Raw genomic sequence first — 18,610 nt, 5'->3', positions numbered from 1 at the left:
CTCAAGAGACAACCTGGTCATTCCACAGATTAGCCCAGTCAGCTTTCTCTGAGACTCCAGCACATCAGTTGGTGGCAAGTATGTGAGGCTGAAACTCCACAAATTAGGCTGATTATTGTATGATCTTGTGTCTCGGAAGAGATCTGAACGGTATTGAACTGCCTCAGTTGGTTGCAAATGTCAAACTCTGAAAGGTCACTGCCCATTGATATAAAACAGGCTGTGCAACAGATGTCCTTCAATTGTTTGAGTACATTTTCAGAAGATCCAGACAAATGGCCAGTGTTGGAATATTTTATTTCTGAGATTGTCTGAAGCACTTTTAAGCCCCTTGACATGAAGGAGAATGTGAGCAGGTTTAACATAAATATCCAGATCTGTGGTTGCAATATAGCCAAGGCTGGCTGCCTTTCATGGGTCCCGGAGGCACAAGGATATGCAGGTGCTCAAATCTCAATCAAAAGACAAAGTGCTGGAGTAACTGAGTGGGTCAGGCAGCATCTATGGAGAGTGTATACGAAGGAACTGCAGATGCTGGTTTAAACCGAAGATAGACACAAAAAGCTGGAGTAACTCAGCGGGACCGGCAGCATCTCTGGAGAGAAGGAATGGGTGACGTTTGGGGACGAGACCCTTCTTCTTCAGAAGGGTCTCAACCCGAAACATCACCTATTCCTTTTCTCCAGAGATGCTGCCTCTCCCGCTGAGTTACTCCAGCTGTTTGTGTCTATCTTCAGCATTTATGGGGAGGTTGGATAGGCAATGGTTCGGGTCGTGGCCCTCCTTGAGAGGCTGTTTGGGTTGGAAGAGCAGGAGTCACAGAGGGGGCGCAGTGAAAGAAGGTTTCACAGACCACCCTTCCCAGAGGGGAGGAGAACTTTAAAATAGTCGGTGAGTTCATCCACCACTTTGTCTTTTTTTGTACACGGGTACTGTCCGTCTATCAGCTAGCTAACCACAGAACAGATGTGTTGGACTATAGTGTAAACTTGAGTTCAGAAAAGTTATGGTCTGGGGTAAAAATGACTTAATTTTCTTACTAGTACCAGTACAGTCATAATGGTAAACACAGCCTTCTTCATCCATTCGCATTGAATGTTTTATTAACAATCAAACCAGAAAAATATTGTAAACACCCAGCAGGCCAGCCAGCCTCTTCGAACCATGGAATTATAAAGAAAGTATACAGGCCCTCTGGCCAACCGAGTCTATGCTGAACATCAAACGTCAATTTTTCACTAATCCCATGCAAGTTTCACCAGAAGTGCTGGTCAGTTGGTATGCACTGGTTAAAACGTGAGTGAAAAGTTTTTAAGTTGAAACAGTAACTCTGTTCTCTTTCCAAAGGTGAAGGTAAGGTGGGTAAAATGGGATTAGTGAAAAATGCCTTGCTATTGAGGTAGTGCAGTGTAGGTCCACAAGGTTAATCCCCGGGATGGCAGGACTGTCATATGAGGAAAGACTGGGCTTGTATTCACTGGAATTTAGAAGGATGAGAGGAAATCTTATAGAAGTGTATACAATTATAAAAGGACTGGAAAAGCTAATGCAGGAAAAAAATTCCCAATGTTGGGGGAATCCAGAACCAGGGGCCACAGTCCAAGAATAAAAGGGAGGCCATTTAAAACTGAGATGAGAAAAAATAATTCACCCAGAGAGTTGTGAATTAGTGGAATTCACTGGATAAATTAAAAAGAGGCCAATTCACTGGATGAATTTAAAAGAGAGTTATAGAGCTCTAGGGGCTAGTGGAATCAAGGGATATGGGGAGAAGGCAGGCACGGGTTACTGATTGTGGATGATAAGCCATGATCACAATGAAATGTGGTGCTGACTCGAAGGGCCAAAATGGTCTCTTCCTGCACCTATTTGCTATGTTTCTATATATAAACAGGCATCTGCAGTTCCCCCCGGCACACTCCCTCTGCGCTGACTGACTTGCTGTTTATTTCCTGCTTTCTGTGTTTTACTTGAAAGTCAAGACAGATAACAACTGTAGAATAGGTCTCTGAAAGGATCAGTCAAACCCCTACAAAGTAGCACACTTACTAAAATATCAATAAGAAGAAGCAAGAAACTGCAGATGCTGGTTCACAGAAAACAGCCAAAAGTGCCGGAGTAATTCAGCGGGTCAGGCAGCATCTCTGGAGAATATGGACAGGTGATGTTTTGGGTCGAGACACTTCTTCAATTATCAAAATGTTTTCATTAGCTTGGTCTTTTCCATGAGGACTGGATACACTTAGCGAGAATTATAAAGCACACGGCTCCCAGAAATGTTAGTAATGCTCAACAAATTGATTGCGTACTGAAAATGGAGGAAGAAAGGAGTGCTGATTTGACGAGCTGATTACTGTGCAGAAGTGAATATAACAACATGTGATAACTTGGAGCATCTCAAGCTAAACTGTTCTCCTAACAACTTTGTTTGGCCCAGTGGGTGTCGAGTGGTGTGACTCGAGAAGCCTGAATATGTATGAATGAGCTCCTTCTTAGTGCATTCAGAAACTGGAGCATTTAAAAAGCATCACTGAATAGTACTAATGGAGCATTGTACTCATGGGAAGGAGAGCCACTCACAAAGAAAGTTTCCATTAGCAGAGTTCACACTTGACGTACTCTCAGTACACTCCCCTACCTATGTTGTTAGACCTTATCCTCAAGTTAATTTAAAAATTGGACCAGAATGTGGCAAGGCAAGAATCCTCCAAGACGGATAAATGAAAGTTTTCAGATGTTCCAATGCCAATGCCAAACTGCTGTCAGAAAGGCGACACAATTTCTGATTCAGTGGCTCAGGAGCCAATTGAAGAAACTAGTCAAAACATCACAGGGAAACTGGGAATCGTATCAATCCGTGCATGCTGTTGGGAAGAAAGAATAGTTGGGAAGGTGCCCAATTTTTACATGAGCCTGAGAAGATGCTTTAAATCTAACCAGTCTTCAAGTCAGTGTTTATTCACCATTGTCCTCGTGTCCTTATCAGTCCTTGTTTGTTTTGTGTTGTTTGGGCTTTATCCTTCCTCTTCAAGCTGCTTTCTCCAATTGACTCGCTGATAGGGGGAGCCCAATTTAAAACCAGCTCGGCTGTGGTCCTTTGTAAATTTGTAATTAATGTTTCAGGCGCTCACGACTGGCAAGTCACAGGGGGAGCTAAGTACGCAGTGATGGGAGGATTTCAGTCTAATAATGATCCCACATCATTCAAGGACTCATTCGCAATAAATCGTTTTGCAGGTCTGCAATGATTGTAACATGCTGGTCCCATCTAACAGAAGCCGCACACAGGTCAAGTGCTGTCGCCTCGGATGATATTTCATGATCAGTGGGAAGCAGAGATGAAAGGACTTGGGCAAAGATATAAAAAAATTTAAAAATCAACAACAATGGGGAAGAATAGACATGTCTGGCATATAAATGTTTTTGCAGCCAGATAGAGAAACAAAACAATCATAATAACCACCACTAAATAGTTGCTGAACAATTTAATTACTCAAAGAAATCCATCTTTAACTGCGCTTAAACATAACCTGCCATTTTCTGTCTCTGTTGTATATATCTTTCTCTATAAGGAAGATAGACACATAAGGCTGGAGTAAGTCAGCAAGTCAGGCAGCATCTCTGGAGAAAAAGAGTAGATGATGTTTCGGGTCAAGACCCTTCTTCTGAGCTACTCCAGCTTTTTGGGCCTATATTTGGTTGAAACCAACATCTGTAGTTCCTTCCTATGTCTTTCTCTATATGATTATTTTGGATATCTCTCTTGTTCCCTCATTTGTTTTGTCTAATTCCCCACAGTTTTTCCTTCCTTCCACCACTTTCTTTTGTCTTTCTATCATTCCCTCTCATTTCTTTCATATCATTTTGCCCTTCTCCTTGTTCCTCACTCACTCAAACACATGGAGATGCGTACATACTGTCCATGCTTTTCTTATCTTTCACCTCTCTCTCATCCTCTCAATGGTTCTGCACCATCTTCAGTGACAGAGAATTCAATCTATTCCCAGTGGCGAGTAACTCAGGAAGAAGTCCTCCTTTTGTATTGTGCAAAGAATGGCTAAAGTCTTGCTCGCCAAGTAAATGGAGGGAGTTGAGATATAAGCCTCGTGCTTGTTTCAAAGTTTCAAAGTATAGGTAGGGTAGACAATCAGAATTATTATTCCACCGGTGGAAATGTCAAAGATTGGTAAGCATAAATTTATAGTCAGTACAGGAAAGATTTAATAAGGAGATGTGTGGGGCAAGTCTCTTCACACAGAGAGTGGTAGGTGCCTGGAGTGCACTGCCAAGGGTGGTGGTCGAAGCAGAGGCATTTCAGAGGCTTTTAGATCGATAATAACAATAATAATACATTTTATTTATGGGCGCCTTTCAAAAGTCTCAAGGACACCTTACAAAAATTTAGCAGGTAGAGGAAAAACATGTAAGGGGAATGAAATAAATAGTAGAGACATGACTAGTACACAAAGTAAAGACAGAATACAATTCAAAATACAATAGGAGGCAATTAATGCACAGATGAAAAGGGAGGGGGACGTGGGGCTAAGGATAGGCAGAGGTGAAGAGATGGGTCTTGAGGCGGGACTGGAAGATGGTGAGGGACACGGAATTGCGGCTCAGTTGGGGGAGGGAGTTCCAGAGCCTGGGAGCTGCCCTGGAGAAGGCTCTGTCCCCAAAACTGCGGAGGTTGGACTTGTGGATGGAGAGGAGACCGGCTGATGTGGATCTGAGGGACCGTGAGGGTTGGTAGGGGGAGAGGAGGTCAGTGAGGGGGGCAGATGGTGGAGGGCTTTGTAGGTGAGGATCAGGATTTTGTAGGTGATCCGGTGGGAGATGGGAAGCCAGTGAAGTTGTTTGAGGACTGGAGTGATGTGATGCCAGGATTTGGTGTGGGTGATGAGTCGGGCGGCTGCGTGGATCGATGCATGGATATGCAGGGAACGGAGGTATATGGATCAAGTGCAGACAGAGGAAAGTAGTTTACTTTGGCATCGTGTACGGCATGGACATTTTGGGCCGAAGAGCCTGTTCCTGTGCTGAGGATGGATTCAGAATCCTGGAGTAACTCGGCAGGTCAGGCAGCATATCTGCAGAAAAGGAATAGGGGTAATTTGGGGTTGAGACCCTTCTTCAAACCTGTGGTGTGTTGTTCCACATATATACTATATAAAGTGATAACGATCAGGTGATATGATAACACGTTGAGGTAAATATCAAACACTGCTGATTTAGCCTCACCTTATTACTTCATATCTATGACACTTGTGGTCCTGACTAGATTCTCTTGGTTTTGTGCTGCCAGATATTCGAGGGCTGCAGGGGTTCCTGGACCAAGCTTCTCGCCAAGGGTTGGACGCCTCCCTGCAGAGGATTGACCAGAACATCAGTCGGATCTTTGCCAGCCTCTTCAACACAATGAAAACCGAGGAACTGAACCGTTACCGGGACACTCTCCGGCGGGCCATCCTTCTGCTGAGCCCGCGAGGAGCTCAAACATTCATCAACGAGGTTAGTAACCAACGCAGCACAAAGATGGGCGCGCAATGGTACGAGGTCAATAAACCTGTACCACTTCCAACTCAGAATTATTTGAGTTCCTGATTTTAAAAGAATTGTTCAACATTGTGCTCCAAATCTCTCCCATTTCTGTGACTTACGAGCTTGTCAATTTAGCAATTCCAAAAACAAATAAAGCAGCATTTCTATTAACGGTGCCCATTTTCAGGGCTGCAGCCCACATCCTTCTGCAAATTCGATTCCGTATTGTGCATTTAGATTTCAAAAATTATGAGTTCTTTGAGTGTTTATTTTCAACGACATTGTATTTCTCACTGGATGTATCATGGTTTTTGGATTTTTGTTTTTTTGCCTTTCATTGTAAAGAGACCTGGATATTGCAAAAATACTTATGAAATCTGACTCTGGCCAGTGCAAGTGTGGTGTTGTGCTTCCAGATAGTGTCACTGAAAGGAAGTTTGCAGGTAAAAGTTGATTTAGTGAGGTATTTTAAAGGGTTAACAGACACTGTGTGTTAAATACTAGAATTAGATATTTTACATCCATCTGACAGAGGGCCATGGTTTAATACCTCATCCATGGACCAGTGTTTCTCTTGTGACAGTATGTGCCAGTATAGCATGCCAACACTTCCACAAAATAAAACAAAAAATATCACAATTTTATTTGAATTTCTAATATTATAGTAACATTAGTAATGGTTTTAAAAGTAAACCATTATCTATATTACTAAAAGTCTGTTCTTGACCGATTTTGGCTTACTGTGCTGCGATTTCCGAGAGTACGTCGCCACCTACGGCCGTCATTTTTGACCACCTCGCTCAGAGCCCCCCTCTGCCGCATGTGTGCCGAGGATTTTTCCCGTCTATGAAAATTGACAGAGATATTAATGTTTTTACAAAATTCCCCATTCTCTCTGCTGCCCCTGCTGGAGGGAAAGGGAGGGACTATAAAACCAGGAAGTGGTGTGCCTCAATCAGTCTCTGCAAGTGGTGTGCCTCAATCAGTCTATGCAAGTGGTGTGCCTCAATCAAAGCTCTGAATGACACTGACAAATGTCTATAGCACTGTGAGTACCCTTATTTGGTTTGAAAATGAAAATATGGTTAGAGGTAAAAAAGCACTTTTTATGCCGCATGCCGCCTCCCCCCCCAACAACCGCACATTGGGGGAACAGACCCAACGGGTCTGCACTTGGTCTAGTTATTAATAAAACTAGATAAATAACTGAATAAACAGAAAGATAAATAGACAAATAAATAAAGAAATAGATTGATAGAGACAGACAGACAGACAGACAGACAGACAGACAGACAGACAGACAGACAGATAGATAGATAGATAGATAGATAGATAGATAGATAGATAGATAGATAGATAGATAGATAGATAGATAGACAGATATATATATATATAGATAGATATAGATAGATTTAAATAAATAGACCATTATTAATCATATTAGGCAGTCAGGCCCGTCAAGAGCATGAGCAGTTTATCGGATGGTGATCCAACATGGAACTAACAGCAAGGGACAACACGTGTACTGACAGCTTTCTGTCTACACAAAGCGCACTGCTAAAGACAATGCGGTGTTGGAGTGTCAGTCTAGATGTTGTCCTCAGTTCTCAGTACGAAGCCCTCCATCTAGTTCTGAGACAAGTGTGCTGCCGACTGAGGCACAGCTGACGCTTCAATGGTAAGTGCAGTTTGACAGCACCTCGCTGTCTCTGACACCTCCTGGCTCTTCACGGAAGCCCAAGAGTGGGCAGATGAGGATGTAAGTGGAAGGGCTGGATCTTGCCTCTTCCCAACGATTGCTTCAATCAGGTACTTGCTGCTGCTACGTCAACAGACCATTTTCTTGTATTTTGTGTTTCCAGGCACTCAGATGAATGGGTTCTCTCTGGAAAATGATATTGATTTCATGCCTTTCACCACATTCAGCGAACTTTCAGATTGATTCCTGCATCAGTCAATGTGAATTGGAATGATTGTCATAGCCCAGTATATACAGAGACCAGTAAAGCTAAAGACTGCTGCCTCTCAATGTCTGATTGTCCCTTGAAGCAGTTATTATTTATAACTATGTATCTCAGTTCAGTCAGGTTGATGTTGCCCATTCAGGCTGAATAGTTTGTTACTGTCATGGCATCATAGACCCATAGGGTCATGCAGCAAAGAAACAGGCAACAAACATGTCCATACTGACCATCAATAATCTATAATAGACACAAAATGCTGGAGTAACTTGGCGGGCCAGGCAGCATCTCTGGAGAGAAGGAATGGGTGACGTTTCGGGTCGAGACCTATCTTCAGACTGATGTCAGGGGAGAGGGAGATACATAAATAAGGAAGTGTAAGGTGTGAAAAAAGAACAAAGGGAATGAAGATCAAGGAAAATGGACTCGGAGAGCAGGAGGAAACACAGAGGGGGAGCAGCGAGAGAGATGTTGCTGAACTTTCATCGAGAACTTCTTCAAAGTTGACATACCTTGCAGTGGAGCAGACAAAATGTATAGGAAGGAACCGCAGATGCTGGTTCAACCTGAAGATAGACACAAAATACTGGAGTAATTCAGCGGGACAGACAGACAGGACACCCATTCTTTCCCTCCAGAGATGCTGCCTGTCTCGCTGAGTTACTCCAGCATTTTGTGTCTATCTTTGGTTTAAACCAGCATCTGCAGCATCTATCTATATTATTTCATATACCAGTACTTGGTTGGTAGCCTTCAATGGCTCAGTGATTCAGCTACTCAAGTAGATGCTCATAGATCCATTGGGTCACACAGTACAGACAGAGGCTCATCTGCTCAACTTGTCCATGCTGACCAAGAAGCCCATACATCCTATCCCTGTTTGCTCTTGGTTGGCCCATATCCCTTTCCTATCCATGTACCTGACCTCATGTCTTTTAAATGTTGTTATTGGATCTGCCTCAATTTCCTCTGACAGCACTATCCATATACCTAGTACCCTCTGTGTGAAAACCACCCACTGCCCCGCAGGTTCCTATTAAATCTTTCCCCTCTCACCCTAAATCTATGCACTCTAGTCCTTGAAAGCATGGGCGTAGGAGAAGGATGAAGTGATCAGCTCACCTAACGTATCACAACGGAGCCAGATAAATTCTTGTTCCTTTCTGGATCTGGAATGAGCTGCCAGAGGAAGTGTTGAGGCAGATACAATGACATTTAAAAGACATTTGGACAGATTAATGGATAAGAAAAGTTTAAAGGGATATGGGATAAATGCGGGCAATTGGGTCTAGCTTTGGTGGGGCATCTTGGTGGGCATGGGTGATTTAGATTGAAGGGCCTGTTTCCAGGCTGTTTTCCTCTATTGCAACGGTGCTTCCTTCCTGAGAAGGAAAGGCTGAAACTTGTCTCGGAACACTGAAAAACCTTTGTTTAAGAAGTTGCTTTAAATTCTTGGAGCTATACGCCGTCACAAACTCTGATATTTTCTCATCTCCAATTTACCTGTGGCTCCAAGCACTTGTGTTACCTGAATCTCCTTATTGGATTGAGATTCAGATTAGCTTATTGTTATATCCAACAAAGTGCAATAACAATTCCTTGTTCACATGAGGCTCACAGCGTAAAGGGTATACATGCAATAATGTTCAACACAACAGTAAATACAATGGCAGTGATGGGCTGGGCTGTGTTCACCATTATTTAAATGTCCATGTGGTCATGAGAAGAGTTGTTAACATAACCAGGCTAAGATGCACCCTGTCAGAATACTCTCTGCAGTGCATCTGTGAATTTCAAGAGAATCCTCAAGGGCAAACAGCAGAATGGTGCGAGAATGGTGCAAAATCTGAGTAGTGCTAAAGAATATTAAAGTACAACAACCAACTAGCTGAATGAGATAGAGTTGAGACTAAGAGGACGTGGCAGCACCTCTGGGAAAGGCAGTGAGAAAGAAGCGATAGGTTCAGGTGTTGGACAGCAGTGGAGAAAAAGCTGTTCTGAAGTCTGCAAGACTCAGCGTTCAAGCTCTAGTTTCTCTCAGAAGGTAGAAGAGAGATATAGGAATGGCCATGGGGATAAGCATCCCAGTTAATACTCTCAGCCTTCTTGTTGGAAGTACGGAGCTCCGGATCGAGGTAAGCCCAGGTTGCATGGCACCGCGCCAGTCTCCGGCTCCACAGCTCTGTGGCGCTACCCAGGAGGTCATAAGGTCATAATGATAGGAGCAGGATTAGGCCATTCAGCCCATCAAGTATACTCCACCATTCAATCATGGCTGATCTATCTCTCCCTCCTAATCCCATTCTCCTGCCTTCTCCCCGTAAGTCACCCGTACTAATCAAAGTTCACTAATCAAAAGCTTCCTTTCTAGGCCATCACGTAGCTTGCTTGGAGCTTCCAGGGTCTGGAGTCCTTGTACGATTCCCACTCCCATTCAACTCACTGGAAATTTTATTAAACTGCAGAAAAAACATATGAAGAAATGAAATAAGGATGTGCTTGAGTATTGATAATAGTAGAATCCAATAGCCTTGAAGATTTGCCAGACTGGCACAGTAGTCATTTACTTCTCAGCTTTGGTTTCTGATCCTGAATGTGTGGGTTTTTAACAATCTGTATTGCTGCAGAATCTCTCCACTCACTGAAGAACATCCGCCACTCATACATGTTCTGGCTCCATGTGACCCTGGACCAAACAATGTCTTTAACTGCCAAAAATCTCCTCCTTTCGGAAGCCAGTCTGGGTGGACAATAGTTATCCACAACCCATGACTCAGTAAATTATAAAGTTTTCATTTTGACTTTTGACTTGCCTGCCACCAGGAGGAAAATAGATCTGAGTCATTCTCCTCTTGTAAGATGCTCGCCTATGACGTCACTTTGAGTGGGAACACTTTCGCCCACACCCCCAATTTTAACAGTGTTGTTTGCCCTGAAGATTGTTTCAATCCATTCTACATAAAAATTCACTTCATCATAAAAGGCAAGGCTCCATACATTCGAATAGGTTCCAACCTCCTTGCAGGGGTTTTATTTCCCAAAGTTAAACATTATCCATGAAAAATATATGCAAATACAAACCACATTGTATCTTTGTTTCTTTATAACATAGTGTTGTTCAATCTTTACATTCACAACTATACATTGGTCATGTACATGTTAGCATCTTATCCACTCATGTGGCCTCCTGTGATATATGAACTTCACCAGTTTGAGGGTCTTCTACACTGGATGTAGACCTTCAGCACCTGGTGGCAGAAGGACCTTACATTGCGATACTTTATCTCAATGCACGACACCAAGCTTCAGTGCATCCTTCTACACCCCCACAACATCTACATGAGTTCCTGCCTCAAGAAGGCAGCATCTGTTACCCAGGATCCCCAACATCCAGGTCATGCCCCCTTTATGTTGCTGTCATCAGGCGTGAGGTACAAAAGCCTAAAGGCCCGCACCAGAAGCATTTTCTGACAAGCATTTGGGATGCTTTTTATTAAACTTATGAAAATGCATTTACCCATGTAACTGCTCGCTGAAATTGTGGCAACACCGAGAAGAGGATGTTGATTATTGATTATTGGTATAAATATTGATTTCTCTAACTTCAAGTAACCCTTACATTCCCTTACACTCTACGCCTCCTCGACTCGTCGTACCGGCTTCAAAGTCGTCTTGTTGAGTCTCATTGTACTAGTTCTCACCTGGCTCACGGCTAACAATGGCCTGCCTTATTTTTATCATCGTTACTTTTTTTGCATATCTTTAATTTATTTGTTCAATATCTCTCTACACCACCGTCTGTACCTCTCGTTCCCCTTTCCCCTGACTCAGTCAGAAGAAGGGTCTCAACCCAAAACATTACCTTTACTCCAGAGACGCCCTCTGACCCACTGAGTTACTCTGCTTTTTGTGTCTATCTTCAGTTTAAACCAGCATCTGCAGTTCCTTCCTACATATTAAAGTGTTAACATCATTATAGATGGATAAATTGGCAGCTCTAGGGACGTGACCAATTGGTTCAAGAACTGACTCGACGAGAGAAAGCACAAGGAATGAACAACAGGAGTTTTTGTGTGTGGCACCAAGCCCCTTAATTTTGGCGATGATTTGAATGATTCGGACCTAAATTGATTAAGAAGTTTTCTGATGATACCAAAGCAGACAGTTGTAAGCTTCAGGGAGGTGCCAGTGAATTGATTAACTGGGGACAAAAAATGATAAAGAGCAAGTGAGGTTCAACTCAGGAAGATGATGATAAATGGTTGGATATTAAGAAATCTTGAGGAACAGAGCAATGGTGGAGTGTATGTCCACAGATCCCGAGGATAGGGATAGATCGGGCCAGTTACGAAGGGGCCTGTGATAGTTGTCCTTACCGGTTGAGGCACAGAATAAAAGAGAAATCATGCATGAACACTAGCTAGCCCTTGGCTAGACGGCAGTGTGGAGTTTTATCATGGTAGTATATGAAGCGGGAGATTTATGAGGTGGTTGTCAGGGGTGAGGAATTGTGAGGAGAGATTGCCCTTGCTGGATTTTTATCTTGCAAAAAGGAGACCAAGGGGAGATTTAATCAAGGAATACACACAAAAAGCTGGAATAACTCAGCGGGACAGGCAGCATCTCTGGAGAGACCCTTCTCAATTACGAAAGTCCAAGACATGATGAACACTGAGGACCCATTTTAAAAAAAAACTTAGGTCATTAGCCAGTAGACATAGATTTGTTAATTGATTGGATTTGAGGGGATTGGGGAAAATATTTTCAACCCAAGATGAGTAGTGTTCTTGAGCTTGTTGCCTGAAAGCGTGGAGGAGGAAGTGAACATCAGATGTAAAAGATGCCTGGATGAATAATTGAGAGCTATAGTCTGCATGGCTAATCTAAATATCCTCAGTTTTCAAAGGCATGAACACAATGGGCCAAATGTCCTGTGCCACAAATTCCTGTTGCTATAAACATGTGATTGAAATTGCACAGAAATCTTTGCCATAATAGTATGTCCTCGCTGGTGGCATCTATTACACAAGGTTCACGTGCAGGATTCAATTACCTCGTGTTTCTTTACCATTTATTAATATCCCTTAATTGCATTTATAATATGAGGGCACAGTGCAACTGAAAATGTATTTATCATAAAATAAAAGCATTTTCTCAGGCAGCACAGTAGCGTAGCTAGTAGAGCTGCTGCCTTACAGCGCCAGAAACCTGGGTTCGATTCTGACCTTAAGTGCTGCCTGTGTGGAGTTTGCACGTTCCCTGAGACTGTGTGGGTTTCCTCCAGGTACATCCCATAGGCATGCGGGATTGTGGGTGAATTGATCACTGTAAATTACTCCTAGTGCGCAGAGAGTGGATGCAAAAGTGGGATAAGTGTGAACGGGTGATCAATGGTTGGCATGGACTTGATGGGCTGAAGGGCCAGTTTTCACATTGTATCACTCAACTGAACTAAACAAGACCTCCAGACCTCCATTTGTGTCTGTTCTAAATCATAGAGGTTCGTAAGTTCAACTCTTCTCGAACAAGCAGAGGAATCTGAGCCCAATATCGAGTTGAACTGCTCTGATGTAGCAATTGCTTCCTGTTACCAATCCTGCAATCACAACCAATAGCCTAAGCTTATCTGTCAGTGTAAGCATGCGTCTGTGAGTATTTGTAACTCTGAGTGAGTGTTTGATTGTGTGTGTGTGTGTGACTGAATCAGGGTATCTCTATCTGAGTAATTGTGTCTCTGTCAGAAAGTCTGCCTGAATGCGTAATGTGCAGCCATCTGCATATTAGTTTAGTTTAGTTTAGAGATACAGCGCGGAAACAGGCCCTTCAGCCCACCGAGGCCACACCGACCAGCGATCACCACACACAAACACCATCATACACGAGGGACAATTTTTACATTTATTCCTAGTCAATTAACCAACACACCTTTGGAGTGTGGGAGGAAACCGAAGTTCTCGGACAAACCCCACGCTTGTCACAGAGACAAACTCCGTACAGTCTGCACCAGAGGCAATGAAACGTGCGGACAGTTTCACATTTGAGCCTGCTGTTCTAGATGCGAAGGGACAGATCCAAGTGCCTGCAGAGATGATTTATGACCCTCCGGTTCCTATATTGCTTAAGCACCATGTATCTATGCTTTATTTTGTTTCTACAAGGAAAGATGTAGATTGGTTATCTCCAACTAACCAATTGTAGTATTGTTAGTAGATGCTCTGCCTAATATACGATTCATATTAACAAGAGCTTGCCTACGCCATTCAGTATGAGTAGCTGCTAGGAACTGTAATGTCCTGCAGACCGATGCTGTAAGTGGTGTTTAATAAACATGTGTCGTATCTTGATGTGTGTTTCACTTGACTCATTACAGTGAGTATATGAGTATGCATATGCATGTGTTTATATGCATATGCGTCTGTATATCTGTGTGTGAGAAATAGAGTGGTGGCCTTGTATAATCAGCACACTTGACTGCTTCCAATCCTGCTATAGCTTTCCTCTGTGTTAATAGAATTCTTGTACTTCACACCAAGGAACCTCAGTGAAGCATTTCTGTGGAACAGAAATTAAATGTTTCTCTCGTCTGCTGATTATAACTCAGTATCATCATTACTTGTCAGCCTAAGTTGGACCCTTAAGCATTGTAAGTGTCTATGAACGTTTGAAACTATCACTAGGCTGGAGTTGCAATATTAATTCCTAATGATATGGCAGGAGTGGAAGTGAAGCTGCCAATATTACAGCTGCAAAACTCTTACCATTTGAGACTGAAGAGGAAAGATCCAGCGAGGTGTCGAGTCCTTTCATTAAACACCCTTCAGCTGTAGGACTTCATTTGTCTACAAGTGGAACAGAGTAGAAGAGATATGAAAGGTCACAGACTGGCTACTAATTAGGTGAGCATTGATGGCTTTGGGAAGATATAAATTTACATCGGAGATGAGAACCGTGCACTGAAAGGGATTCCAGTAAGATTTATCCAAACTTATTTGATGACCATAGGCAGTGGTGGACTGGGTCTAAAAATATTGGTTGCCAGGAGACAAAGGGGGCCCACTTCATCAGGGGCCCACTTGCCATCGGGCAAGCTGACACCCTGGCCAGTCCGCCATTGACTATAAGATTGGAGGTAGACAAAAAAGCTGGAGAAACTCAGCGGGTGAGGCAGCATCTACGGAGCGAAGAAATAGGTGACGTTTCGGGTCGTGTATTTCCTTTGCTCCATAGATACTGCCTCACCCGTGGAGTTTCTCCAGCTTTGTTGTCCACCTTCGATTTTTCCAGCATATGCCGTTCTTTCTTAAACATAAGATTGGAGGGTTGTTTTAATTACAGAAGCCAAAGATCGATCTGTAAACAAGTAAATAAATTAAAGCTGACACATTGGAGACAGTGTTGGCATTCATGAAGGATCCAGCTACATTTTTTAGAGTTCGGATGCATCTTAAAATGCATTCAGAAAGAGTTTTATGTCATGTAGATTGTGCTGGCATCTGGATTTGCTGACTGTATATTCATTTGTGTGCTGTGCAGCCTTCCCCGAGCTTGTATGCTTATAGAACTTGCACAAATTGGTAATCTAAATTGTATCACAAAAACCATTGGCGTGAACCCTGATTGAATTTGGATCTTGAACCTCCTTGGCTGAACCTGGAGTCCGTGGATGTTAATTGGGTTCCTAATGGAACTGGCAGGAGAGCTTGCTCCCAGATTATGCAAAGATAACTTGCTTTCTGCAAAAGCAAATCATGCTGTCAGCTCTTTCTCTCACAGGAAAGTTTCAATGTTTAACAATTACTGCGTTTAGTGATAGATACATAGATACATAGGTGCAGGAGTAGAGGCCATTCAGCCCTTCGAGCCAGCACTGCTATTCAATGTGATTGTGGCTGATCATCCACAATCAGTACCCCGTTCCTGCCTTCTCCACCAAAATGGATAACCTCACATTTAGCCACATTAAACTGCATATGCCATGCATCTGCCCACTCACCCAACCTGTCCAAGTCACCCTGCATCCTCATAGCATCCTCCTCACAGTTCACACTTCCACCAAGCTTTGTGTCATCTGCAAATTTGCTAATGTTACTTTTAATTCCTTCATCTAAATCATTAATATATATTGTAAATAGCTGCGGTCCCAGCACCGAGCCTTGTGGCACCCCACTAGTCACTGCCTGCCATTCTGAAAGGGATCCGATAATCCCTACTCTTTGTTTCCTGTCTGCTAACCAATTTTCTATCTATGTCAATACCCTACTCCCAATACCATGTGCTCTAATTTTGCCCACTAATCTCCTGTGTGGGACCTCATCTTGGGCTTTCTGAAAGTCCAGGTACACTACATCCACTGACTCTCCCTTGACCATTTTACTTGTTACATGGTCACTAATTAAGAACCAAATTCAATATAAATATACAATGCAATATATATGTTAATCAGTTATATGGATTTACATGTGTAGGAAGGAACTGCAAATGCTGGTTTAAACCAAAGATAGACACATAAAGTTGGAGTAACTCAGCGGGTCAGACAGCATCTCTGGCGAAAACGTCACCTATTCCTTTCCTCCAGAGATGCTGTCTGACTCGCTGAGTTATTCCAGCTTTTTGTGTCTATGCATGGATTTAAACCTCTTTTATAGAAAAGGTTACAGAGAAATATGGCGTCTAGGTAGCATTAAGCAGTAAATATGTCATGGGATGCAACTTTTTCTTGATTAGTACAGGTGTCAGGGGTTATGGGGAGAAGGCAGGAGAATGGGGTTTAGGAGGGAGAAATAGATCAGCCGTGATTGAATGATGGAGTAGACTTGATGGGCCGAATGGCCTAATTCTACTCCTATCACTTATGACCTTATGATACAAGGGATTGCAGTCGGTTGAGAGTTGACTGTCTTCAATAAAGGATTGTTGTTGGAACTCTTACTTCTGTTGTTTGCCTAAGGAAACAGCAATACCATTGTGCTACACTTACTTTGTCTTAACAGCCTAGAAATTAGATTGTGCCGGACAGTTTATTTCAGCTCCATGCAATTGAAAATGTACTTATTTACCCGAGAAATTGGATTGGACAATCCCCAGTGAGGGTTGCACATGTGTATGTGACTTCATTTCCCCATCGGTCTCGCACATAATTATATAAGCCTGGATAGTGGATTTTACCTGCATTTGCTACACTAAACCAGTGCTGTATTTTCTCAAGTTCATTAGTCACCAAAAAAAGTCACAAAATTGGGACATCCTAACCTTATCGTAGTTGTGCTGCATTTAGCGCTGATATTTTGTGTGTTAGTTTACAGATGGCAGCATAACTTCATAAGTCGTAAGAGCAGAATGAGGCCATTCGGCCCATCAAGTGTACTCTGCTATTCAATCAATCACTCCGGAAGTGGCGGAGCTGTGAAACGGCTGCGGCTCGCCTGCAGTCTGTCTGTTTTTACTTTTTTGTGTTGTTTTTTTTGTCTAGTTCAGTTAAATTTGTGGTTATTAGGTGGTGTTATGTGTGTGTGGGGGGGGAGGTGGGGTGAAACAGGGCTTTCTGTCTCTCACTTCGGGGGAATGCGACTTTTTTGTCGTATCCCCCTTCTCTTCCCCCGCCTGAGCTGAGGCCTAATGGCGGAGCTGGCGGCCTCCAACCTGCGATCAACCTCGAGGATCCGGAGGTAGAGCCAGCGAGGCTGGCCGTCTTCGAGCTGCGGCGACGTTCGGGCAGCGGCACAACTCGGCGCTCCGGTGAGGGCGGATGGCGCGGGGCTGAGACACTCCCGTGTTGGCGGCCTGGGTCCCGGCTGGAAGGTGCTCCGGTGTGGGCGGACCGGCTCCCGGCTGGAATGCGCTCCCGTGGGGGCAGCCCGGTGCGGGGCTGAGAAGCTGCCGTGTGGGCGGCCCGGTGCGGGGCGGAGACGGTGCTCCGGTGGCTGAGGCGGCGTTCTGGCGGCGGCGACCTGAATCCGGGGCTCGGCCGCGGGCCAGTGGACGACATCGTCGGGAGCTCGCAGGGCACAGGTTGATGCCTGTTTTCCGGAGCTCCCGTGGCAACAACTGCGTCCACTGGACTGGAGGGCGGCAGCTTCGACCACCCCCGGGCCGCGGAGCTTGAACCGCGGGACTGACTTACCATCGCCCGGTGGGGTATCACCTCAGCGCAGAGGGAGAAGAGGAGGGAAGAGACAGTAACTCTAAGACTTTTGCCTCCATCACAGTGAGGAGGTGCTTGGTGAACTCACTGTGGTGGATGTTAATTTGTGTTTATTGTGTGTTGTTATTATTACATGTATGGCTGCAGGCAACAACAGTTCGTTCAGACCGAAATGTCTGAATGACAAATAAAGGATTCAATTCAATTCATTTCAATTCAATTCAATCTATCTTTCTATCTCATCCCCATTCTCCTGCCTTCTCCCCATAACCATTACTAATCAAGAACCTATCAATCTCCACCTTAAAAATATCCATCGACGGCCTCCACAGCCTTCTATGGCAGTGAATTTCACAGAGACACCACCCTCTGACTAAAGAAATTCCTCCTCATCTCCTTTCTAAAGGTACGTCCTTTTATTCTGAGGCTATGGCCTCTGGTCCCGGACTCTCCCACTAGTGGAAACATCCTTCCACATCCACTCTATCCAAGCCTTTCACTATTTGGTAAGTTTCAATGAAGTCCCCCCTCTTCCTAAACTCTAGCAAGAACAGGCCAAGAGCCTTATTGAACGTGTGAATACATAACCTGCTGGAAAGGTCAGATAAAGGGCACACACAAGGACATGGGAGAGTGGAGGGAAAGAAGAGGAGGAGGGGGAGGAAAGTAGTCCTTGGAGACCACCACACTGGATGGAATAGGGCAACCAAGCTACATGTACAAATGTTCCCAAGTCACTGCGAGCAATGGGAACATTGTGGTACTCAGTACAGAGTTAATGTCTGCTGAGCCAGAGATGAAATGATCAGCAAATAGAAATGAAAGTGAGCAAGTCAGTGCTTATAAAATCAATGTCCCAGCTGGGACCGTATAATTCACATCTATAAGTAAGTAAGTAAGTAAGTTTATTGGCCAAGTATTCACATACAAGGAATTTGCCTTGGTGCTTCGCCCACAAGTAACAACACGA

At 43.8% G+C, this 18,610-nt stretch overlaps 1 protein-coding gene across 1 annotated transcript in view; it reads left to right on the top strand.

Moving 5' to 3' along the window:
* The window catches only part of grid1 (glutamate ionotropic receptor delta type subunit 1), a 571,973-nt gene that overhangs the window by 316,711 nt on the left and 236,652 nt on the right, over positions 1 to 18,610 (top strand). Inside the window, exon 4 of the mRNA XM_033012761.1 lies at positions 5,303 to 5,508. Within this exon, the coding sequence (XP_032868652.1) occupies positions 5,303 to 5,508 (206 nt within the window). The remainder of the gene's footprint in view (positions 1 to 5,302; positions 5,509 to 18,610) is intronic.

The sequence above is a fragment of the Amblyraja radiata genome, chromosome 37 (genome assembly GCF_010909765.2).
Source record: "Amblyraja radiata isolate CabotCenter1 chromosome 37, sAmbRad1.1.pri, whole genome shotgun sequence".
In the NCBI taxonomy this organism is placed as follows: Eukaryota; Metazoa; Chordata; class Chondrichthyes; order Rajiformes; family Rajidae; genus Amblyraja; species Amblyraja radiata.
This window is presented reverse-complemented; position numbering and strand designations above follow the sequence as displayed.